The 25,437-nt window shown below is 38.6% G+C and overlaps 1 protein-coding gene across 1 annotated transcript in view; it reads left to right on the top strand.

Moving 5' to 3' along the window:
- Positions 1–25,437, top strand: part of LOC124042645 (CUB and sushi domain-containing protein 1-like) — an 842,040-nt gene that overhangs the window by 481,620 nt on the left and 334,983 nt on the right. The window contains 8 exon segments of the mRNA XM_046360721.1: positions 643–781; positions 2,282–2,469; positions 9,261–9,449; positions 10,514–10,630; positions 14,982–14,995; positions 15,735–15,812; positions 15,815–15,953; positions 18,828–19,016. Of these exon segments, the coding sequence (XP_046216677.1) occupies positions 643–781; positions 2,282–2,469; positions 9,261–9,449; positions 10,514–10,630; positions 14,982–14,995; positions 15,735–15,812; positions 15,815–15,953; positions 18,828–19,016 (1,053 nt within the window).

Here is a 25,437-nt window from a genome sequence, read left to right as displayed (position 1 = left end):
GCCACTGTGTACTCTCTGTGTAGGGCCAAATAGCATTCTAGTTTGCTCTGTTTTTTTGTTAATTCTTTCCAATGTGTCAAGTAATTATCTTTTTGTTTTCTCATGGTTTGGTTGGGTCTAATTGTGCTGCTGTCCTGGGACTCTGTAGGGTGTGTTTGTGAACAGAGCCCCAGGACCAGCTTGCTTAGGGGACTCTTCTCCAGGTTCATCTCTCTGTAGGTGATGGCTTTGTTGTGGAAGGTTTGGGAATCACTTCCTTTTAGGTGGTTATAGAATTTAACAGCTCTTTTCTGGATTTTGATAATTAGTGGGTATCGGCCTAATTCTGCTATGCATGTATTAATTGGTGTTCTACGTTGTACACGGAGGATATTTTTGCAGAATTCTGCGTGCAGAGTCTCAATTTGGTGTTTGTCCCATTTTGTGAAGTCTTGGTTGGTGAGCGGACCCCAGACCTCACAACCATAAAGGGCAATGGGCTCTATGACTGATTCAAGTATTTTTAGTATATTCTCTGTCTCCTCTCTTTCCTTTTATCTCTCTCATCTCTTCCCTCCTCTCCTTCCTCCCTCTCCTTCTCTCTCCCTCCTCCCTCTTCACATATCCATCCACCCTCACCTCTTCTCTTCCCCTGTTCCTCAGCTCCGTGTGGAGGTGATCTGAAGGCTCCTAGCGGTATTATCCTGTCCCCTGGTTGGCCAGAGCTCTATAAGGAGGCTCTTAACTGTGAGTGGGTCATCGAGGCTCTGCCAGGATACCCCATCAAGATCATTTTTGACAAGTGAGTCAGGACATAACACTGTCCTCTTCCTCTCTACCTTTTATGTCTTTCATTCTCTCTCTCTCTCTGTGTCTCTCTCTGTCTCTCTCTCTCTCTCTCTCTCTCTCTCTCTCTCTCTCTCTCTCTCTCTCTGTCTCTCTCTGTCTCTCTCTCTCTCTATCTCTAATACAGGTTAGTTTGTGTATATATCTCTAATACAGGTTAGTTTGTGTATATATCTCTAATACAGGTTAGTTTGTGTATATATCTCTAATACAGGTTAGTTTGTGTATATATCTCTAATACAGGTTAGTTGGTGTATATAGAGCTCTAATACAGGTTAGTTTGTGTATATATCTCTAATACAGGTTAGTTTGTGTATATATCTCTAATACAGGTTAGTTGGTGTATATAGAGCTCTAATACAGGTTAGTTTGTGTATATATCTCTAATACAGGTTAGTTTGTGTATATATCTCTAATACAGGTTAGTTTGTGTATATAGAGCTCTAATACAGGTTAGTTGGTGTATATATCTCTAATACAGGTTAGTTGGTGTATATATCTCTAATACAGGTTAGTTTGTGTATATATCTCTAATACAGGTTAGTTTGTGTATATAGAGCTCTAATACAGGTTAGTTGGTGTATATATCTCTAATACAGGTTAGTTGGTGTATATATCTCTAATACAGGTTAGTTTGTGTATATAGAGCTCTAATACAGGTTAGTTGGTGTATATATCTCTAATACAGGTTAGTTGGTGTATATATCTCTAATACAGGTTAGTTTGTGTATATATCTCTAATACAGGTTAGTTTGTGTATATATATCTCTAATACAGGTTAGTTTGTGTATATAGAGCTCTAATACAGGTTAGTTGGTGTATATATCTCTAATACAGGTTAGTTTGTGTATATATCTCTAATACAGGTTAGTTTGTGTATATAGAGCTCTAATACAGGTTAGTTGGTGTATATATCTCTAATACAGGTTAGTTGGTGTATATATCTCTAATACAGGTTAGTTTGTGTATATATCTCTAATACAGGTTAGTTTGTGTATATAGAGCTCTAATACAGGTTAGTTGGTGTATATATCTCTAATACAGGTTAGTTGGTGTATATATCTCTAATACAGGTTAGTTTGTGTATATAGAGCTCTAATACAGGTTAGTTGGTGTATATATCTCTAATACAGGTTAGTTGGTGTATATATCTCTAATACAGGTTAGTTTGTGTATATATCTCTAATACAGGTTAGTTTGTGTATATAGAGCTCTAATACAGGTTAGTTTGTGTATATAGAGCTCTAATACAGGTTGATACTAGTAGTAGTGTAGATCAGCATTGTTGTTTAAATCAGATAGCCTGTCCTAAAATAGTTTTCTAAATGTAGCATATATTCAAATGTGATTAGGGTCCCCTGGGAAACACTGACCAACATTTGGTTCCTACTCAGATTGCTTTTCACCCATTGGTTGTTCCCTCAGATTCCTGCTAACCCATTGGTTGTGCCCCCAGGTTTCGTACTGAGGTCAACTATGACGTACTGGAAGTGCGTGACGGCCGGTTCCCCTCCTCGCCTCTGATTGGTAGTTACCAGGGTACCCAGGTGCCCCAGTTCCTCATCAGCACCTCCAACTTCCTGTTCCTCCTCTTTTCCACCGACAAGAGCCACTCGGACATCGGCTTCCGCATCCGTTATGAGAGTAAGACTTTGTGTCTGTATTTTTTTAGCTCATTTTAGCCACAAACAGGTAGATGATAACTACTAATGGTTCCAGAACAACCATTTGAGAAACTGTCAAATTATCCCTACCTAGTTTTTCTTGATTTTCTTAACCATTTTCTACATTGTAGAATAATAGTGAAGACATTAAAACACATATGGAATCATGTAGTAACCAACAAAGTGTTAAAACAACTCAAAATATATTTTATATTTTAGATTCTTCAAAGTAGCCACACTTTGCATGTATGACGGCTTTGTACACTCTTGGCGTTCTCTCAACCAGCTTCACCTGGAATGGTTTTCAAACAGTCTTGAAGAAGTTCCCACATATGCCGAGCAATTGTTGGCTGTTTTTCCCAAACCATCTCAACTGCGTCTCACAAAGACAAAACGGTTGGAAAAAAATCTCAAATTTGATGTTGAGATTGTCTGTTACTTGAACACTGTGAAGCATTTAGTTGCCCTGCAATTTCTAAGGCTGGTAACTCTAATTAACTTATCATCGGCAGCAGAGGTAACTCTGGGTCTTCCTTTCTTGTGGTGGTCCTCATGAGAGACCGTTTCATCATAGCGCTTGATGGTTTTTGCGACTGTTTCTCTTTGGTTATTTGAGCTGTTCTTGCCATAATATGGACTTGGTCTTTTATCAAATAGGTCTATCTCCTATCACAATACAACTGATTGTCTCAAACGCATTAAGGAAAGGAAAGAAATTCCCCAAATGAACATTTAACAAGGCATGCCTGTTAATTGGAATGCATTCCAGGTGACTTCCTCCTCAAATCAATGAAATGCTCGTGCTTCTAGCTCGGACAGTGCAGTAATATCTAACAAGTAATATCTAACAAACTACACAACATAAACTTAACACACATCAAAGTAGGAATGAATTAAGACTATATATAGTTGATGTCGGAAGTTTACATACACTTGGAGGTTGGAGTCATTAAAACTAGTTTTTCAACCACTCCACAAATGTCTTGTTAACAAGCTATAGTTTTGGCAAGTCAGTTAGGACATCTACTTTGTACATGACACAAGTCATTTTCCCAACAATTGTTTACAGACAGATTAATTCACAATTCCAGTGGGTCAGAATGATGTCATGGCTTTAGAAGCTTCTGACATAACTTCAGTCAATTGGAGGTGTACCTGTTGATGTATTTCAAGGCCTACCTTCAAACTCAGTGCCTCTTTGCTTGGCATCATGGGAAAATCAAAAGAAATCAGCCAAGACCTCAGAAAATAAATTGACCTCCACAAGTCTGGTTCATCATTGGGAGCAATTTCCAAACGCCTGAAGGTACCACATTCATCTGTACAAACAATAGTACGCAAGTATAACCACCATGGGACCACGCAGCCGCCATACCGCTCAGGAAGGAGACGCGTTCTGTCTTCTAGAGATGAACGTACTTTGGTGCAAAAGTGCAAATCAATCCCAGAACAACAGCAAAGAACCTTGTGAAGATGCTGGAGGAAACAGGTACAAAAGTATCTATATCCACAGTAAAACGAGGCCTATATCGACATAACCTGAAAGGCCACTCAGCAAGGAAGAAGCCACTGCTCCAAAAACCGCCATCAAAAGGTCAGACTACGGTTTGCAACTGCACATGGGGAGAAAGATCATTCTTTTTGGAGAAAAGTCCTCTGGTCTGATGAAACAAATTATGTTTTGTTTGGCCATAATGACCATCCTTATGTTTGGAGGAAACAGGGGAGGCTTGCAAGCCAAAGAACACCATCCCAACCGTGAGGCACAGGGGTGGCAGCATCATGTTGTGGGGGTGTTTTGCTGCAGGAGGGACTGGTGCCCTTCACAAAACAGATGGCATCATGAGGCAGGGAAATGATGTGTATATATTGAATCAACATCTCAAGATATCAGTCAGGAAGTTAAAGCTTGGTTGCAAATGGGTCTTCCAAACTGACAATACCCCAAGCATTCTTCCAAAGCTGTGGCAAAATGGCTTAAGGACAACAAAGTCAAGGTATTGGAGTGGCCATCACAAAGCCCTGACCTCAATCCTATAGAACATTTGTGGGCAGAACTGAAAAAGCGTGTACGAGCAAGGAGTCCTTCAAACCTGATTGAGTTACACCAGCTCTGTCAGGAGGAATGGGCCAATATTCACCCAACGTATTGTGGGAAGCTTGTGGAAGGCTACCTGAGTAGTTTGACCAAAATTAAACAATTTAAAGGCAATGCTACCAAATACTAATTGAATGTATGTAAACTTCTGACTCAATGGGAATGTGATGAAAGAAATAAAAGCTGAAATAAATAATTCTCTCTACTATTATTCTGACATTTCACATTCTTAAAATAAGTGGTAATCCTAACTGACCTAAGACAGGGAATTTTGCTTGGAAATAAATGTCAGGAATTGTGAAAACTGAGTTTAAATGTATTTGGCTAAGGTGTATGTAAACTTTCAACTTTACTGTACATATGGATGAGTGATGCCAGAGAGGAACAGATTAAGATATAGTAGAATAGTATAGAATACAGTATATACATATGAAATGAGTAATACATAGACTAAGATACAGTAGAATAGTATAGAATACAGTATATACATATGAAATGAGTAATACATAGACTAAGATACAGTAGAATAGTATAGAATACAGTATATACATATGAAATGAGTAATACATAGACTAAGATATAGTAGAATAGTATAGAATACAGTATATACATATGAAATGAGTGATGCCAGAGAGGAACAGATTAAGATATAGTAGAATAGTATAGAATACAGTATATGCATAGACTAAGATATAGTAGAATAGTATAGAATACAGTATATACATGGACTAAGATATAGTAGAATAGTATAGAATACAGTATATACATGGACTAAGATATAGTAGAATAGTATAGAATACAGTATATGCATATGAGATGAGTAATGCCAGATATGTAGACATTAGTTAAGTGACTAGTGTTTCATTCCTTAAAGTGGCCAGTGATTTCTAGACTATGCCTATAGGGAGCAGCCTCTAATGTGCTACTGATGGCTGTTTAACAGTCTGATGGCCTTGAGATAGTAGCTGTTTTTCAGTCTCTTGGTCCCTGCTTTGATGCACCTGTACTGACCTTGCCTTCTTTATGATAGTGGGGTGAACAGGCAGTGGCTCGGGTGGTTGATGTCCTTGATGATCTTTTTCGCCTTCCTGTTTCATCGGGTGCTGTAGGTGTCCTGGAGGGCAGGTAGTTTGCCCCCGGTGATGCATTGGGACTGCACCCCCCTCTGGAGAGCTTTATGGTTGTGGGCGGCGCAGTTGCTGTACCAGGCGGTGATACAGCCCGACAGGATGCTTTCAATTGTGCATCTGTAAAAGTTTTTGAGGGTTTTAGGTGACAAGCCACATTTCGTTAGCCTCCTGAAGTTGAAGAGGCTTTGTTGCGTCTCCTTCACCACACTGTCTGTGTGGGAAGCTGGTTGAGAGAATGCCTAGTGTGCAAAGCTGTCACCAAGAGAAAAGGGTTGGCTACTTTGAAGAATCTCAGATATAAAACATATTTTGATTTCTTTAACACTTTTTTGGTTACTATATGATTCCATATGTGTTATTTCATAGTTTTGATGTCTTCAATATTATTATACAATGTAGAAAATTGTAAAAAATAATGAAAAATCCAGGAATGAGTAGTTGTGTCCAAACTTTTGACTGTTACTGTAAATGCCATGGTTTGAATCCAGGGTGTTTCATTAAACAGCCTTCAGTGTTCTCTTTTTGACTCCCTCCGCATTTGTAATTATACCTTCAGATTTGTTAAAAATCTCATTATCTATCATACTCTGCTTCCTCCAGGCATTCCACTGATTTTAAAACTCGGTCCTCCAGGAAGGGGAGAGACTTAGCAACACTGATTTTAAAACTCGGTCCTCCAGGAAGGGGAGAGACTTAGCAACACTTTTGCAGATCTTCATGATATCTTTCAAAAAATCTGTTTTTTAGAAAGGATAACTACACATTTTGATGAGCTCATGTTATAGACAGAAGCATGCTTCATGGTAATCCAATCCAAACTCATCTCTCTGCATTATCTCAGCCAATCATGGCTAGCGGGAAGGTTTCTGGAATCTTCTGCCCCCCAAAAAAAGCATTTTCATTTAAAACAAAGTTTAAATTACTCCTGTGAAGTAGTGACGCGTGACAGACACCAAGTTTCTTGAAATGAGTCACATATGGTGTTTTTATTCCACCACTATAATAATGGCAGGTACCTGACTGAGCTATAATAATGCCAGGTACCTGACTGAGATATAATAATGCCAGGTACCTGACTGAGCTATAATAATGGCAAGTCCCTGACTGAGCTATAATAATGTCAGGTACCTGACTGAGCTATAATAATGTCAGGTACCTGACTAAGCTATAATAATGACAGGTACCTGACTGAGCTATAATAATGCCAGGTCCCTGACTGAGCTATAATAATGTCAGGTACCTGACTGAGCTATAATAATGCCAGGTACCTGACTGAGCTGTAATAATGCTAGGTACCTGACTGAGCTATAATAATGCCAGGTACCTGACTGAGCTATAATAATGACAGGTACCTGACTGAGCTATAATAATGCCAGGTCCCTGACTGAGCTATAATAATGCCAGGTCCCTGACTGAGCTATAATAATGCCAGGTCCCTGACTGAGCTATAATAATGCCAGGTACCTGACTGAGCTATAATAATGCCAGGTACCTGACTGAGCTATAATAATGCCAGGTCCCTGACTGAGCTATAATAATGCCAGGTCCCTGACTGAGCTATAATAATGACAGGTACCTGACTGAGCTATAATAATGACAGGTACCTGACTGAGCTATAATAATGCCAGGTACCTGACTGAGCTATAATAATGCCAGGTCCCTGACTGAGCTATAATAATGCCAGGTACCTGACTGAGCTATAATAATGCCAGGTACCTGACTGAGCTATAATAATGCCAGGTACCTGACTGAGCTATAATAATGCCAGGTCCCTGACTGAGCTATAATAATGGCAGGTACCTGACTGAGCTATAATAATGCCAGGTACCTGACTGATCTATAATAATGCCAGGTCCCTGACTGAGCTATAATAATGCCAGGTCCCTGACTGAGCTATAATAATGCCAGGTCCCTGACTGAACTATTATTATGCCATATAATCATAATAGTCATATTAATGATATTATATAAATTAGTTGATATTATGAATGAGCTGATATTAATGAGGTGACATTAATGAGCTTTAGTAACCCCTAGTTACTTTTAGTAACCTTTAGTAACCCTTGGTAACCTTTAGTAACCCTTAGTAACCCGTAGTTACCTTAGTAACCTTTAGTAACCTTTAGTAACCCTTAGTAACCCTTAGTAACCCATAGTTACCTTTAGTAACCCGTAGTTACCTTTAGTAACCCCTAGTAACCCTTAGTAATCCTAGTCATTTTTAGTAACCCTTAGTAACCCTAGTAACCCTTTGTAACCCCTAGTAATCCCTAGTAACACTTAGTAACCCACAGTAATATTTAGTAACCCTTAGTAACCCTTAATATTTAGTAACCCTTAGTAATATTTAGTAACCCTTAGTAACCCCTAGTAACCCTTAGTAACCCCTAGTAACCCTTAGTAACCCTTAGTAATATTTAATAACCCTTAGTAACCCCTAGTAACCCTTAGTAACCCTTAGTAATATTTAGTAACCCTTAGTAACTTTAGTAACCCTTAGTAACCCTTAATAACCCTTAGTAATATTTAGTAACCCTTAGTAACCTTAGTAACCCTTAGTAACCCTTAGTAATATTTAGTAACCCTTAGTAACCCTTAGTAACCCTTAGTAATATTTAGTAACCCTTAGTAACCTTGAGTCACACCATCTCTCTCTGCTGTACCTGACTCACCTTAGTAACCCTTAGTAACCCTTAGTCACACCACTCTCTCTGCTTGGCTTGAATAAATCACCATGGCTACTGCACCACTCAGACAGAAACAGGGACAGGTATGTGTGTGGGAGAGATCCCTTTTAGTTGGTACCTGTATTCAAAACAAAAACTGACAGGAAGTTGTGCAAGAGTCTTAGTGTGCGTCCCAAATGGCACCGTTCTCCGTACGGACCCTGGTCAAAAGTAGTTTAGTTTAGTTTATTAATTTGAACATTTAAAAGAAAAACAAGCTCACATACAACTTGAAAAAGCCATACGTGCACGGAGACGAGGTAAATCATGGAGAATAACAAACATTAACGTCTGGAACTTACTCCCATTGTGGTCCTCTTTAGTGTAGAGAACAGTGTCCCATTTGGTGTACAGCCTTAGTGTGTCATGCTGCTAAATAAATGCCTGTTACACTGCTCCATTTGAGATAGGTGTTTCACCTGAAATACAGAATGACACAATCAGTATGGATGTTGTATTGTGGCGTAGGGAAGAGGGGTGTGTGTGTGTGTGTGTGTGTGTGTGTGTGTGTGTGTGTGTGTGTGTGTGTGTGTGTGTGTGTGTGTGTGTGTGTGTGTGTGTGTGTGTGTGTGTGTGTGTGTGTGTGTGTGTGTGTGTGTGTGTGTGTGTGTGTGTGTGTGTGTGTGTGTGTGTGTGTGTGTGTGTGTGTGTGTGTGTGTGTGTGTGTGTGTGTGTGTGTGTGTGTGTGTGTGTGTGTGTGTGTGTGTGTGTGTGTGTGTGTGTGTGTGTGTGTGTGTGTGTGTGTGTGTGTGTGTGTGTGTGTGTGTGTGTGTGTGTGTGTATGTGTGTAATAACCCACGTGTGTTTTCCTCCTCAGCTCTACAGCTACAGTCAGATCACTGTGTCGACCCTGGCATCCCCGTCAACGGCCAACGCCATGGCAACGACTTCTACGTGGGTGCCTTGGTAACGTTCAGCTGTGACGCCGGGTACTCCCTCAGCGACCCAGAACCCCTGGAGTGTGAACCAAACTACCAGTGGAGTCGACCCCTGCCCAGCTGTGATGGTACGGCCCCATTATGAATTCTGTTCACAAAATGGCGCCCATGTTCGCTCTAGGTGGAAGTTGCCCTTATCATACAGTAAAGCTAGGATAATAGGACAATCTTATGACTTCCTAATATCTAACTTTAACCGTTGGGGGGAATCTTGAAACAAACCCTAAATCAGTGTTCAGGGCCCTGCTATGTAGTGTCCGAATGTAGTGTCCGAATGTAGTGTCCGAATGTAGTGTCCGAATGTAGTGTCCGAATGTAGTGTCCGAATGTAGTGTCCGAATGTAGTGTTCGAATGTAGTGTCCGAATGTAGTGTCCGAATGTAGTGTCCGAATGTAGTGTCCGAATGTATCTTCAAATCGACAGCATTTTCACAATACTTCTTCATGAGACGCTATATTCACTATATTCACTATATTCACTATATTCACTATATTTACTATATTTACTATATTTACTATATTCACTATATTCACTATATTTACTATATTTACTATATTCACTATATTTACTATATTTACTATATTCACTATTCTATGAGTATTTGGCAACTAGACAAGTCTTTCTAGATGTTTCCTACCCTCTAAAATCTCATTTCTTTTCTCCGTAAAATATTTTTATCTATGACTCTCCTTCCTATTTCACTGTAAAGGCTTTTATATTTAAGGCCATTATTGATTTCCTCCTCCTGTATAATGATATTGATGATATCCACCTCTCTGTATGTGTCCTTCAGAAGGGCACTGCTAGTAAACTGCATTGTAGTGCATGGTGAAACATGGGGACATTTCATTAAGTGTAGTTCTAGTATCTACCATTACTGTCTCTGTCTCTCTCTCTCCCTCTTATCTCTCTCTTTGTCTCTCTGTCCCTCTCTCTGTCTCTCTCTCTTTATTTATCTCTCTCTCTCTCCATCTTATCTCTCTCCCTCTTTTCTCTCTCTCTCCCTCTCTGTCCCTCTCACTCTCTCTCTTTCGCTCTCTCGTTCTCTCTCACTCGTTCTCTGTCTCTCGCTCTCTCTCTCGCTCTCTCTAACCCTCCTCTCTTTATACCTCCCTCTCCCTCTCTCTGCAGCGTTGTGTGGAGGTTATATTCAGGGTAACACCGGTACCATCCTCTCCCCTGGGTTTCCTGACTTCTATCCTCACAACCTCAACTGCACCTGGATGATAGAGTCCTCCCACGGGAAAGGTGAGCAGGGCCACTCCTGTCTACATGCTTTCAGTCTAATTCAATTTCACTGGCATTGTCATTTCACTTATCAGGCCCTTTAAAGAATGCTGGTACATCCCTGCACCGCTGATACCCAACCCCCCAGTCACATCACTATTGGAGTTATTACCTCTTCATAAATATATTGGTTTCCTCTTCATAAAGTATCTTGGTTTCCTCTTCATAAAATATATTGGTTTCCTCTTCATAAAGTATCTTGGTTTCCTCTTCATAAAGTATCTTGGTTTCCTCTTCATAAAGTATATTGGTTTCCTCTTCATAAAATATATTGGTTTCCTCTTCATAAAGTATCTTGGTTTCCTCTTCATAAAGTATCTTGGTTTCCTCTTCATAAAGTATCTTGGTTTCCTCTTCATAAAGTATCTTGGTTTCCTCTTCATAAAATATATTGGTTTCCTCTTCATAAAGTATCTTGGTTTCCTCTTCATAAAGTATCTTGGTTTCCTCTTCATAAAGTATCTTGGTTTCCTCTTCATAAAATATATTGGTTTGCTCTTCATAAAGTATCTTGGTTTCATCTTCATAAAGTATCTTGGTTTCCTCTTCATAAATAATATTGGTTTCCTCTTCATAAAGTATCTTGGTTTCCTCTTCATAAAGTATCTTGGTGTCCTCTTCATAAAGTATCCTGGTTTCCTCTTCATAAAATATCTTGGTTTCCTCTTCATAAAGTATCCTGTTTTCCTCTTCATAAAGTATCTTGGTTACCTCTTCATAAAGTATCTTGGTTTCCTCTTCATAAAGTATATTGGTTTCCTCTTCATAAAATATATTGGTTTCCTCTTCATAAAGAATATTGGTTTCCTCTTCATAAAGTATCTTGGTTTCCTCTTCATAAAGAATCTTGGTTTCCTCTTCATAAAGTATCTTGGTTGCCTCTTCATAAAATATCTTGGTTTCCTCTTCATAAAGTATCTTGGTTTCCTCTTCATAAAGTATCTTGGTTTCCTCTTCATAAAGTATCTTGGTTTCCTCTTCATAAAATATATTGGTTTCCTCTTCATAAAGTATCTTGGTTTCCTCTTCATAAAGTATCTTGGTTTCCTCTTCATAAAATATATTGGTTTCCTCTTCATAAAGTATCTTGGTTTCCTCTTCATAAAGTATCTTGGTTTCCTCTTCATAAAGTATCTTGGTTTCCTCTTCATAAATAATATTGGTTTCCTCTTCATAAAGTATCTTGGTTTCCTCTTCATAAAGTATCTTGGTGTCCTCTTCATAAAGTATCCTGGTTTCCTCTTCATAAAATATCTTGGTTTCCTCTTCATAAAGTATCCTGTTTTCCTCTTCATAAAGTATCTTGGTTACCTCTTCATAAAGTATCTTGGTTTCCTCTTCATAAAGTATATTGGTTTCCTCTTCATAAAATATCTTGGTTTCCTCTTCATAAAGAATATTGGTTTCCTCTTCATAAAGTATCTTGGTTTCCTCTTCATAAAGTATCTTGGTTTCCTCTTCATAAAGTATCCTGGTTTCCTCTTCATAAAATATCTTGGTTTCCTCTTCATAAAGTATCCTGTTTTCCTCTTTATAAAGTATCTTGGTTACCTCTTCATAAAGTATCTTGGTTTCCTCTTCATAAAGTATCTTGGTTTCCTCTTCATAAAATATATTGGTTTCCTCTTCATAAAGTATCTTGGTTTCCGCTTCATAAAGTATCCTGGTTTCCTCTTCATTAAATATCTTGGTTTCCTCTTCATAAAGTATCCTGTTTTCCTCTTCATAAAGTATCTTGGTTTCCTCTTCATAAAGTATCTTGGTTTCCTCTTCATAAAGTATCTTGGTTTCCTCTTCATAAAATATCTTGGTTTCCTCTTCATAAAGTATCTTGGTTTCCTCTTCATAAAGTATCCTGGTTTCCTCTTCATAAAATATCTTGGTTTCCTCTTCATAAAGTATCCTGTTTTCCTCTTCATAAAGTATCTTGGTTACCTCTTCATAAAGTATCTTGGTTTCCTCTTCATAAAGTATCTTGGTTTCCTCTTCATAAAATATCTTGGTTTCCTCTTCATAAAGTATCTTGGTTTCCTCTTCATAAAGTATCCTGGTTTCCTCTTCATAAAGTATATTGGTTTCCTCTTCATAAAATATCTTGGTTTCCTCTTCATAAAGTATCCTGTTTTCCTCTTCATAAAGTATCTTGGTTACCTCTTCATAAAGTATCTTGGTTTCCTCTTCAAAAAGTATCCTGGTTTCCTCTTCATAAAATATCTTGGTTTCCTCTTCATAAAGTATCCTGTTTTCCTCTTCATAAAGTATCTTGGTTACCTCTTCATAAAGTATCTTGGTTTCCTCTTCATAAAGTATATTGGTTTCCTCTTCATAAAATATCTTGGTTTCCTCTTCATAAAGAATATTGGTTTCCTCTTCATAAAGTATCTTGGTTTCCTCTTCATAAAGTATCTTGGTTTCCTCTTCATAAAGTATCCTGGTTTCCTCTTCATAAAATATCTTGGTTTCCTCTTTATAAAGTATCCTGTTTTCCTCTTCATAAAGTATCTTGGTTACCTCTTCATAAAGTATCTTGGTTTCCTCTTCATAAAGTATCTTGGTTTCCTCTTCATAAAATATCTTGGTTTCCTCTTCATAAAGTATCTTGGTTTCCTCTTCATAAAGTATCCTGGTTTCCTCTTCATAAAATATATTGGTTTCCTCTTCATAAAGTATCCTGTTTTCCTCTTCATAAAGTATCTTGGTTACCTCTTCATAAAGTATCTTGGTTTCCTCTTCATAAAGTATCTTGGTTTCCTCTTCATAAATAATATTGGTTTCCTCTTCATAAAGTATATTGGTTTCCTCTTCATAAAGTATCTTGGTGTCCTCTTCATAAAGTATCCTGGTTTCCTCTTCATAAAATATCTTGGTTTCCTCTTCATAAAGTATCCTGTTTTCCTCTTCATAAAGTATCTTGGTTACCCCTTCATAAAGTATCTTGGTTACCTCTTCATAAAGTATCTTGGTTTCCTCTTCATAAAGTATATTGGTTTCCTCTTCATAAAATATCTTGGTTTCCTCTTCATAAAGAATATTGGTTTCCTCTTCATAAAGTATCTTGGTTTCCTCTTCATAAAGTATCTTGGTTTCCTCTTCATAAAGTATCCTGGTTTCCTCTTCATAAAATATCTTGGTTTCCTCTTCATAAAGTATCCTGTTTTCCTCTTCATAAAGTATCTTGGTTACCTCTTCATAAAGTATCTTGGTTTCCTCTTCATAAAGTATCTTGGTTTCCTCTTCATAAAATATCTTGGTTTCCTCTTCATAAAGTATCTTGGTTACCTCTTCATAAAGTATCTTGGTTTCCTCTTCATAAAGTATCTTGGTTTCCTCTTCATAAAGTATCTTGGTTTTCCTCTTCATAAAGTATCTTGGTTCCCTCTTCATAAAATGTCTTGGTTTCCTCTTCATAAAGTATCTTGGTTTCCTCTTCATAAAATATCTTGGTTTCCTCTTCATAAAGTATCTTGGTTTCCTCTTCATAAAGTGTCTTGGTTTTCCTCTTCATAAAGTATCTTGGATTCCTCTTCATAAAGTATCTTGGTTAACTCTTCATAAAGTATATTGGTTTCCTCTTCATAAAATATCTTGGTTTCCTCTTCATAAAGTATCTTGGTTTCCTCTTCATAAAGTATCTTGGTTACCTCTTCATAAAGTATCTTGGTTGCCCAACCCCCTGTCACATGACTATTAGATCAAGCACCACATGTAAAACCTGTGTCGGCTATAGGTTAGGGGTAGGCATCTAGATCTGAACGAATAGTCTGAAATAATGGTTGTTGGTCCAGAACAGAATTATAATAATTTATACACTGTAAATTGACTACAACTAAACCTCAAAAGAGATTGTATTGGAAAATAACAATCATTTCACACCTTGATTACATTGAGACACGATCTCATCTTTTTTTTGAGGGAGGGGGAATACGACTTCACTGATATTATCAAATGTTTAGCTGAATTCCTGAAGATTTTACTGTCTTTTCTTTAACCAAAAATGACCCCCCCCCCCATGTAGAAAAATAGTAGAAAAATATATACAAATTCTTGAATGAGTAGGTTTATCCAAACTTTTGACTGGTACTAAAGTTTGGACACACCTACTCATTCCAGGGTTTTTCTATATTTGTACAATTTTCTACATTGTAGAATAATAGTGAAGACATCAAAACTATGAAAAAACACATATGGAATCATGTAGTAACGAAAAAAGTTACTTCACTCTCTTTCTTGGTCAAATTATTATTTTACCAGGCAAGTCAGCCCTAAAATAGGTTCTACTGTATTTGATACAGCCAAGTCAGCCCTAAAATAGGTTCTACTGTATTTGTTACAGCCAAGCCAACCCTAAAATAGGTTCTACTGTATTTGATACAGCCAAGCCAACCCTAAAATAGGTTCTACTGTATTTGATACAGCCAAGCCAACCCTAAAATAGGTTCTACTGTATTTGTTACAGCCAAGCCAACCCTAAAATAGGTTCTACTGTATTTGTTACAGCCAAGCCAACCCTAAAATAGGTTCTACTGTATTTGTTACAGCCAAGCCAACCCTAAAATAGGTTCTACTGTATTTAATACAGCCAAGTCAACCCTAAAATAGGTTCTACTGTATTTGTTACAGCCAAGCCAACCCTAAAATAGGTTATACTGTATTTGATACAGCCAAGCCAACCCTAAAATAGGTTATACTGTATTTGATACAGCCAAGTCAGCCCTAAAATAGGTTCTACTGTATTTGATACAGCCAAGTCAGCCCTAAAATAGGTTCTACTGTATTTGATACAGCCAAGCCAACCCTAAAATAGGTTATACTGTATTTGTTACAGCCAAGCCAACCCTAAAATAGGTTATACTGTATTTGATACAGCTAAGCCAACCTTCTAAAATAGGTTCTACTGTATTTGTTACAGCCAAGCCAACCCTAAAATAGGTTCTACTGTATTTGATACAGCTAAGCCAACCCTAAAATAGGTTCTACTGTATTTGTTACAGCCAAGCCAACCCTAAGAGTGTAGCTGACTCCTCTTCTGTTTTCTCTCTCTCTCTCCTGCCCCACCAGGTGTCAGTTCACCTTCCATACATTCCACCTGTTAGAGTCTCCTCATGACCACCTGTTGGTGACAGAGAACGGCAGCTTCCCCGTTAGCCCCTGTGGAGACTAACGGGCTCAACACTGCCCCCCACCCTCAGTGCAGGCCTGTATGGGAACTACAATGTCAGCTGTTATGACCCTCTCAGACTTCTCTGTCTCCTAACGGTTGATGGATTCAACATCACCTTCTCAGGTAGGGGTTGGGTCATCCTCTGCTTGTGATTGAAAGGGAACTTTGAAACCGCTATAAATGTAGAATAATACCTCGAAGGACCATGAAATAGAGCAATGAATATTTACAGAGGAATATGTGGATACTACTGAGAGAATAACCGATTGTATGATGTAATGCATTTGTAGATCCACCAATTATAACAGGTTATAACAGGTTAATGTCAGCTGTTATGACCATATTATAACAGGTTAATGTCAGCTGTTATGACATATTATAACAGGTTAATGTCAGCTGTTATGACCCTATTATAACAGGTTAATGTCAGCTGTTATGACCATATTATAACAGGTTAATGTCAGCTGTTATGACCATATTATAACAGGTTAATGTCAGCTGTTATGACCCTATTATAACAGGTTAATGTCAGCTGTTATGACCATATTATAACAGGTTAATGTCAGCTGTTATGACCCTATTATAACAGGTTAATGTCAGCTCTTATGACCCTATTATAACAGGTTAATGTCAGCTGTTATGACCATATTATAACAGGTTAATGTCAGCTGTTATGACATATTATAACAGGTTAATGTCAGCTGTTATGACATATTATAACAGGTTAATGTCAGCTGTTATGACCATATTATAACAGGTTAATGTCAGCTGTTATGACCCTATTATAACAGGTTAATGTCAGCTGTTATGATATATTATAACAGGTTAATGTCAGCTGTTATGACCATATTATAACAGGTTATAACAGGTTAATGTCAGCTGTTATGACCCTATTATAACAGGTTAATGTCAGCTGTTATGACCATATTATAACAGGTTAATGTCAGCTGTTATGACCCTATTATAACAGGTTAATGTCAGCTGTTATGACCATATTATAACAGGTTAATGTCAGATGTTATGATATATTATAACAGGTTAATGTCAGCTGTTATGACCATATTATAACAGGTTAATGTCAGCTGTTATGACCATATTATAACAGGTTAATGTCAGCTGTTATGACCCTATTATAACAGGTTAATGTCAGCTGTTATGACCATATTATAACAGGTTAATGTCAGCTGTTATGACCATATTATAACAGGTTATAACAGGTTAATGTCAGCTGTTATGACCATATTATGTGAGGTGTTATGACATAGGGTGTCAAGTAAAGTGTTACAGGAAATGTTTCTAAAACACTTCTACGTTACTGTGGATAATCCTGGATGAATCGTAAATAATTATGAGTGTGAAATGTACAGACGCACAAATATAATACCCACCAAAAAACACTAACCTCCCCTGTTATTGTAATGGTGAGAGGTTAGCATGTCTTGGGGGTATGATATAAAATGCTAACCTCCCCTGTTATTGTAATGGTGAGAGGTTAGCATGTCTTGGGGGTATGATATAAAATGCTAACCTCCCCTGTTATTGTAATGGTGAGAGGTTAGCATGTCTTGGGGGTATGATATAAAATGCTAACCTCCCCTGTTATTGTAATGGTGAGAGGTTAGCATGTCTTGGGGTATGATATAAAATGCTAACCTCCCTGTTATTGTAATGGTGAGAGGTTAGCATGTCTTGGGGGTATGATATAAAATGCTAACCTCCCCTGTTATTGTAATGGTGAGAGGTTAGCATGTCTTGGGGGTATGATATAAAATGCTAATCTCCCCTGTTATTGTAATGGTGAGAGTTTAGCGTGTCTTGGGGGTATGATATAAAATGCTAATCTCCCCTGTTATTGTAATGGTGAGAGGTTAGCATGTCTTGGGGGTATGATATAAAATGCTAATCTCCCCTGTTATTGTATTGGTGAGAGGTTAGCATGTCTTGGGGGTATGATATAAAATGCTAATCTCCCTGTTATTGTATTGGTGAGAGGTTAGCATGTCTTGGGAGTATGATATAAAATGCTAACCTTCCCTGTTATTGTAATGGTGAGAGTTTAGCGTGTCTTGGGGGTATGATATAAAATGCTAATCTCCCTGTTATTGTAATGGTGAGAGGTTAGCATGTCTTGGGGTATGATATAAAATGCTAATCTTCCCTGTTATTGTAATGGTGAGAGGTTAGCATGTCTTGGGGGTATGATATAAAATGCTAATCTCCCCTGTTATTGTAATGGTGAGAGGTTAGCATGTCTTGGGGAGTATGATATAAAATGCTAATCTCCCTGTTATTGTAATGGTGAGAGGTTAGCGTGTCTTGGGGGTATGATATAAAATGGGTATGATATTTGTTGGTCTGTAACTTTTTAACTCATCATTATTCACGATTCATGCAGGACTTTCCGTAAACATGATAGCATCCACATTAATGTAGAAGTGTTGAGAAACATATTCTATTCTTATTTACAATAAAAGTGACTCCAAAATGACACAATACGTTATTTTTCCATTAATTTCTATTGGGGCACAATATAATCTGAAAAACAACCAAAACAAACAGCAAATGAATAAAAACAAGTTTGTAAAGTCACAAGCTTGATGTAATCATTGCGCGCTAAGAATACAGGACCATATACTGAACTTTTTCCTACTTTACTACAAATATAAGTGAATTTGTCCCAATACATTTAGTCTCATAAAACGGGAGGACTATGTACAAAAAGTGCTTTCACTTCTTAACGGTTCACCTGATATGGATGAATTTACCCTCAAATTAAAGTTGACAGTCAGCCGTGTCAAAATCCTAAGTGCTGGAGTACAGATCCAAAACAACAACAACAACAACAACAACAAATCACTGTCCCAATACTTTTGGAGCTCACTGTATATCGACGGCTGACTGTTTTGGGGATCATGGATCCACTAGAAGAAATCCTACTGCAATGTATTGTGGGTGTCCTCACTAATGAAGTCGTCCCTTTCTCCTCTCCTCTTCCAGAGTATGACCTGGAACCATGTGAAGACCCGGGAGTTCCTCCCTACAGTACCCGTAAGGGGTTACAGTTCGGGGTAGGGGACGTGCTCATCTTCTCCTGTTTCCCTGGTTACCGTCTGGAGGGGCCGGCGAGGGTGACGTGTCTTGGTGGGCGGAGGAGGGTGTGGAGCTCCCCTCTGCCAAGGTGTGTTGGTAGGTGGTCACATGATTTAATTTGTCTTTGTTTCACCCCCCCTCCTGTCCCAACCGACCTCACCTCATCGACACCTCGCGCAGTCATGTACTGTACATCAATATATACCCACCTCGTCTTCACTTCCATCCATCCAGAAGACTGTCCTGGAAAACACTCCCACAACCTTCAATACAACTGTATATACCGCCAACTACCCCTGATACACACTATCATACACTTCCCCTTCAACAGCATGTCCCATAACTCACCAGAGAGTACTACACATCCGACAGGATTATGGAGATATAGAGAGTGGATTATGGAGATATAGAGAGGGGATTATGGAGATATAGAGACTGGATTATGGAGATATAGAGAGGGGATTATGGAGATATAGAGAGGGGATTATGGAGATATAGAGACTGGATTATGGAGATATATTAGAGGGGATTATGGAGATATAGAGAGGGGATTATGGAGATATAGAGACTGGATTATGGAGATATAGAGAGGGGATTATGGAGATATAGAGACTGGATTATGGAGATATAGAGACTGGATTATGGAGATATAGAGAGGGGATTATGGAGATATAGAGAGGGGATTATGGAGATATAGGGACTGGTATGGAGATATAGAGAGGGGATTATGTAGATATAGAGACTGGATTATGGAGATATAGAGAGTGGATTATGTGTGTCCGTCTGCATAGGGAGATATAGGAAGTGGATTATGGACCATATGAAAGAGGGGATTATGGAGATATAGAGACTGGATTATGCGAGATATAGGAACGGGGCCATATGGAGATATAGAGAGGGGATTATGGAGATATAGAGAGGGGATTATTGAGATATAGAGAGTGGATTATGGAGATATAGAGACTGGATTATGGAGATATAGAGAGTGGATTATGGAGATATAGAGAGTGGATTATGGAGATATAGAGACTGGATTATGGAGATATAGAGACTGGATTATGGAGATATAGAGAGGGGATTATGGAGATATAGAGACTGGATTATGGAGATATAGAGACTGGATTATGGAGATATAGAGACTGGATTATGGAGATATAGAGATATAGGGGATTATGGAGATATAGAGACTGGATTATGGAGATATTAGAGATATAGGGGATTATGGAGATATAGAGAGGGGATTATGGAGATATAGAGACTGGATTATGGAGATATAGAGAGGGGATTATGGAGATATAGAGAGGGGATTAATGGAGATATAGAGACTGGATTATGGAGATATAGAGACTGGATTATGGAGATATAGAGACTGGATTATGGAGATATAGAGAGAGTGGATTATGGAGATATAGAGAGGGATTATGGAGATATAGAGACTGGATTATGGAGATATAGAGACTGGATTATGGAGATATAGAGATATAAAGTGGATTATGGAGATATACGGAGGGGATTATGGAGATATAGAGACTGGATTATGGAGATATAGAGAGGGGATTATGGAGATATAGAGAGGGGATTATGGAGATATAGAGACTGGATTATGGAGATATAGAGAGGGATTATGGAGATATAGAGATATAGAGTGGATTATGATGGGGATTATGGAGATATAGAGACTGGATTATGGAGATATAGAGATTATAGAGATTATGGAGATATAGAGACTGGATTATGGAGATATAGAGACTGGATTATGGATATATAGAGACTGGATTATGGAGATATAGAGAGTGGATTATGGAGATATAGAGACTGGATTATGGAGATATAGAGAGGGATTATGGAGATATAGAGACTGGATTATGGAGATATAGAGAGTGGATTACGGAGATATAGAGACTGGATTATGGAGATGGAGATATAGAGACTGAATTAATGAGATATAGAGACTGGATTATGGAGATATAGGGACTGGATTATGGCGATATAGAGACTGGATTATGAAGATATAGAGAGTGGATTATGGAGATATAGAGAGTGGATTATGGAGATATAGAGAGGGTATTACAGAGATATAGATATAGAGTGGATTATGATGGTATATAAAGTGGATTATAGAGATATAGAGACTGGATTATGGAGATATAGAGAGTGGATTATGGAGATATAGAGAGTGGATTATGGAGATATAGAGAGTGGATTATAGAGATATAGAGAGTTGATTATGATGGTATATAAAGTGGATTATAGATATAGATATTATGAGTGGATTATGGAGATATAGAGAGTGGATTATATAGAGATGGATTATGATGGTATATAAAGTGGATTATAGAGATATAGAGAGTGGATTATGGAGATATAGAGAGTGGATTATGGAGATATAGAGAGTGGATTATGATGGTATATAAAGTGGATTATAGAGATATAGAGAGTGGATTATGATGGTATATAAAGTGGATTATGGAGATATAGAGACTGGATTATGGAGATATAGAGAGTGGATTATGGAGATATAGAGACTGGATTATGGAGATATAGAGAGTGGATTATGATGGTATATAAAGTGGATTATGGAGATATATAGAGTGGATTATGATGGTATATAAAGTGGATTATGGAGATATAGAGAGTGGATTATGGAGATATAGAGAGTGGATTATGATGGTATATAAAGTGGATTATGGAGATATAGAGAGTGGATTATGGAGATATAGAGAGTGGATTATGGAGATATAGAGAGTGGATTATGGAGATATAGAGAGTGGATTATGATGGTATATAAAGTGGATTATGGAGATATAGAGAGTGGATTATGATGGTATATAAAGTGGATTATAGAGATATAGAGACTGGATTAAATGGTTATAATGAGTGAGTTCTACAAAAATCCAGTGTCACTAAAAAAACCTGCATATTTTATTTCATCTCTTATGAGTAAAGCGGGTATTCATCTCTTATGAGTAAAGCGGGTATTCATCTCTTATGAGTAAAGCGGGTATTCATCTCTTATGAGTAAAGCGGGTATTCATCTCTTATGAGTAATAGCGGGTATTCATCTCTTATGAGTAAAACGGGTATTCATCTCTTATGAGTAAAGCGGGTATTCATCTCTTATGAGTAAAGCGGGTATTCATCTCTTATGAGTAAAGCGGGTATTCATCTCTTATGAGTAAAGCGGGTATTCATCTCTTATGAGTAAAGCGGGTATTCATCTCTTATGAGTAAAGCGGGTATTCATCTCTTATGAGTAAAGCGGGATATTCATCTCTTATGAGTAAAGCGGGTATTCATCTCTTATGAGTAAAGCGGGTATTCATCTCTTATGAGTAAAGCGGATTATGATATTCATCTCTTATGAGTAAAGCGGGTATTCATCTCTTATGAGTAAAACGATATAGAGTATTCATCTCTTATGAGTAAAGCGGGTATTCATCTCTTATGAGTAAAGCGGGTATTCATCTCTTATGAGTAAAGCGGTGGTATTCATCTCTTATGAGTAAATGATGGTAGCGGGTATTCATCTCTTATGAGTAAAGCGGGTATTCATCTCTTATGAGTAAAGCGGGTATTCATCTCTTATGAGTAAAGCGGGTTATTCATCTCTTATGAGTAAAGCGGGTATTCATCTCTTATGAGTAAAGCGGGTATTCATCTCTTATGAGTAAAGCGGGTATTCATCTCTTATGAGTAAAGCGGGTATTCATCTCTTATGAGTAAAGCGGGTATTCATCTCTTATGAGTAAAGCGGGTATTCATCTCTTATGAGTAAAGCGGGTATTCATCTCTTATGAGTAAAGCGGGTATTCATATCTTATGAGTAAAGCGGGTATTCATCTCTTATGAGTAAAGCGGGTATTCATCTCTTATGAGTAAAGCGGGTATTCATCTCTTATGAGTAAAGCGGGTATTCATCTCTTATGAGTAAAGCGGGTATTAATCTCTTATGAGTAAAGCGGGTATTCATCTCTTATGAGTAAAACGGGTATTCATCTCTTATGAGTAAAGCGGGTATTCATATCTTATGAGTAAAGCGGGTATTCATCTCTTATGAGTAAAGCGGGTATTCATCTCTTATGAGTAAAGCGGGTATTCATCTCTTATGAGTAAAGCGGGTATTCATATCTTATGAGTAAAGCGGGTATTCATCTCTTATGAGTAAAGCGGGTATTCATCTCTTATGAGTAAAGCGGGTATTCATCTCTTATGAGTAAAGCGGGTATTCATCTCTTATGAGTAAAGCGGGTATTCATCTCTTATGAGTAAAGCGGGTATTCATCTCTTATGAGTAAAGCGGGTATTCATCTCTTATGAGTAAAGCGGGTATTCATATTTTATGAGTAAAGCGGGTATTCATCTCTTACCCGACGAGGTCCAGAGCACTAGTGTTTTTTCCTTTTCTACTTGATAATTAAATCCACCCACCTGGCGTCCCATTCTAAATCAGTTCCTTATTAGACGGGAGGAAATGATAGTCAGCAGTGTTAAAATGAGCCCCTCGTAATTAACAGAATTGAACTATAACGTTTGCAGAACTAACTAAGGAGAGCAGGTGTAATCATAAAAAGAGGAGAACAGCTTAAACTGTTACAATGAAATAGAGAAATACACTACATGATCACTAGTATGTGGACACCGGGCTGGTCGAACATCTCATTACAATATCGTGGGCATTAATATGGAGTTGGTCCCTCCCTTTGCTGCTATAACAGCCTCCACTCTTCTGCTAAGTCATTAATATGGAGTTGGTCCCCCCTTTGCTGCTATAACAGCCTCCACTCTTCTGGGAAGTCATTAATATGGAGTTGGACCCCCCTTTGCTGCTATAACAGCCTCCACTCTTCTGGGAAGTCATTAATATGGAGTTGGTCCCCCCCTATAACAGCCTCCACTCTTCTGGGAAGTCATTAATATGTAGTTGGTCCCCCCTTTGCTGCTATAACAGCCTCCACTCTTCTGGGAAGTCATTAATATGGAGTTGGTCCCTCCCTTTGCTGCTATAACATCCTCCACTCTTCTGGGAAGGCTTTCCACGAGATGTCCTCTTGGCGTTGTCATGCAGAAACAGGAAAGGGCCTTCCCAAAACTGTTGCCACAAAGTTGGAAGCACAGAATCGTCTAGAATATCGTTGTATGCTGTAGCGTTAAGATTTGCATTCACAGGAACTAAGGGGCCTAGTCTGAACCATGATAAACAGCCCCAGACCATTATTCCTCCTCCACCAAACTTTACAGTTGGCACTATGTATTCGGGCAGGTAGCGTTCTCTTGATATCCGCCAAACCCAGTTTCATCCATCGGACTGCCAGATGGAGAAGAGTGATTCATCACTCCAGAGAACGTGTTTCCACTGCTCCACAGTCCAATGGCGGTGAGCTTTACACCACTCCAGCCGACGCTTGGCACTGCACATGGTGATCTTAGGCTTGTGTGCCACTGCTCGGCCACGGAAACCCATTACATGAAGCTCCAGACTAACGGTTATTGTGCTGACGTTGCTTCCAGAGGCAGTTTGGAACTCGGTAGTGAGTGGTGCAGAGAACACTTACTTTTTACACGTCTCAGCACTCAGCGGTCCCGTTCTGTGAGCTTGTGTGGCCTACCACTTCGCGGCTGAGCCGTTGTTGCTCCTAGACGTTTCCACTTCACAATAACAGCACTTACAGTTGACCGGGGGGCAGGGCAGACATTTGACATACTGACTTGTTGGAAAGGAGGCATGCTATGACGGTGTCACGTCGAAAGTCACTGAGTGCTTCAGTAAGGCCATTCTACTACCCATGTTTGTCTATGGAGATTGCACGGTGTCCACATACTGCTGTATATATATATAGTGTATGTTAGAGGCCAGATTTATTCTAATTATAGTATGAAATGGCTGGCAGGGACCAACTTTAGAAAGTCATTTGTCTAAACGTTGAATTCATATTTTTATTTTCTGTTATCTGGTCTTCTGCTATGTTTGGGAGAAACTGGGTCAGGCAACTACAAGAATATGAGTTGACGGCTGGCTGAACGGTTTTCAGTTGTCCTTTTTATGGATTCGAGTGGTTTTCTGTCTGCAGTGAGTTTCTATTTGTGTTTCAATTTGACAGACCAAAAGACTGTAAATGTGTAGAAAGGGTCACAGACCTCCATCCAGTCAGATATCATCAGGTCTCGTCTCTCCTACATTACCCCCCCTGCATGTCTCCAGAGAAGCAGGTTTAAGTACAAATGCTGGATGATTGTGATGTGTGACCCCTTTCTCTTTCTCTCTCTGTCTCTCTCTGTCTCTCTCTGTCTCTCTCTCTCTCTCTCTCTCTCTCTCTCTCTCTCTCTCTCTCTCTCTCTCTTCCTTTTCTCTCTCTCTCTCTGTCTCTCTCTCTCTCTTCCTTTTCTCTCTCTCTCTCTCTCTCTCTCTCTCTCTCTCTCTCTCTCTCTCTCTCTCTCTCTCTCTCTCTCTCTCTCTCTCTCTCTCTCTCTCTCTGTCTCTCTGTCTCTCTCTCTCTCTCTCTCTCTCTTCTCTCTCTCT

The sequence above is a fragment of the Oncorhynchus gorbuscha genome, linkage group LG09 (genome assembly GCF_021184085.1).
Source record: "Oncorhynchus gorbuscha isolate QuinsamMale2020 ecotype Even-year linkage group LG09, OgorEven_v1.0, whole genome shotgun sequence".
Classification (NCBI taxonomy): domain Eukaryota; kingdom Metazoa; phylum Chordata; class Actinopteri; order Salmoniformes; family Salmonidae; genus Oncorhynchus; species Oncorhynchus gorbuscha.
Note: the sequence above shows the minus strand (reverse complement) of the source record. Positions and strands in the feature narration are given on the sequence as shown.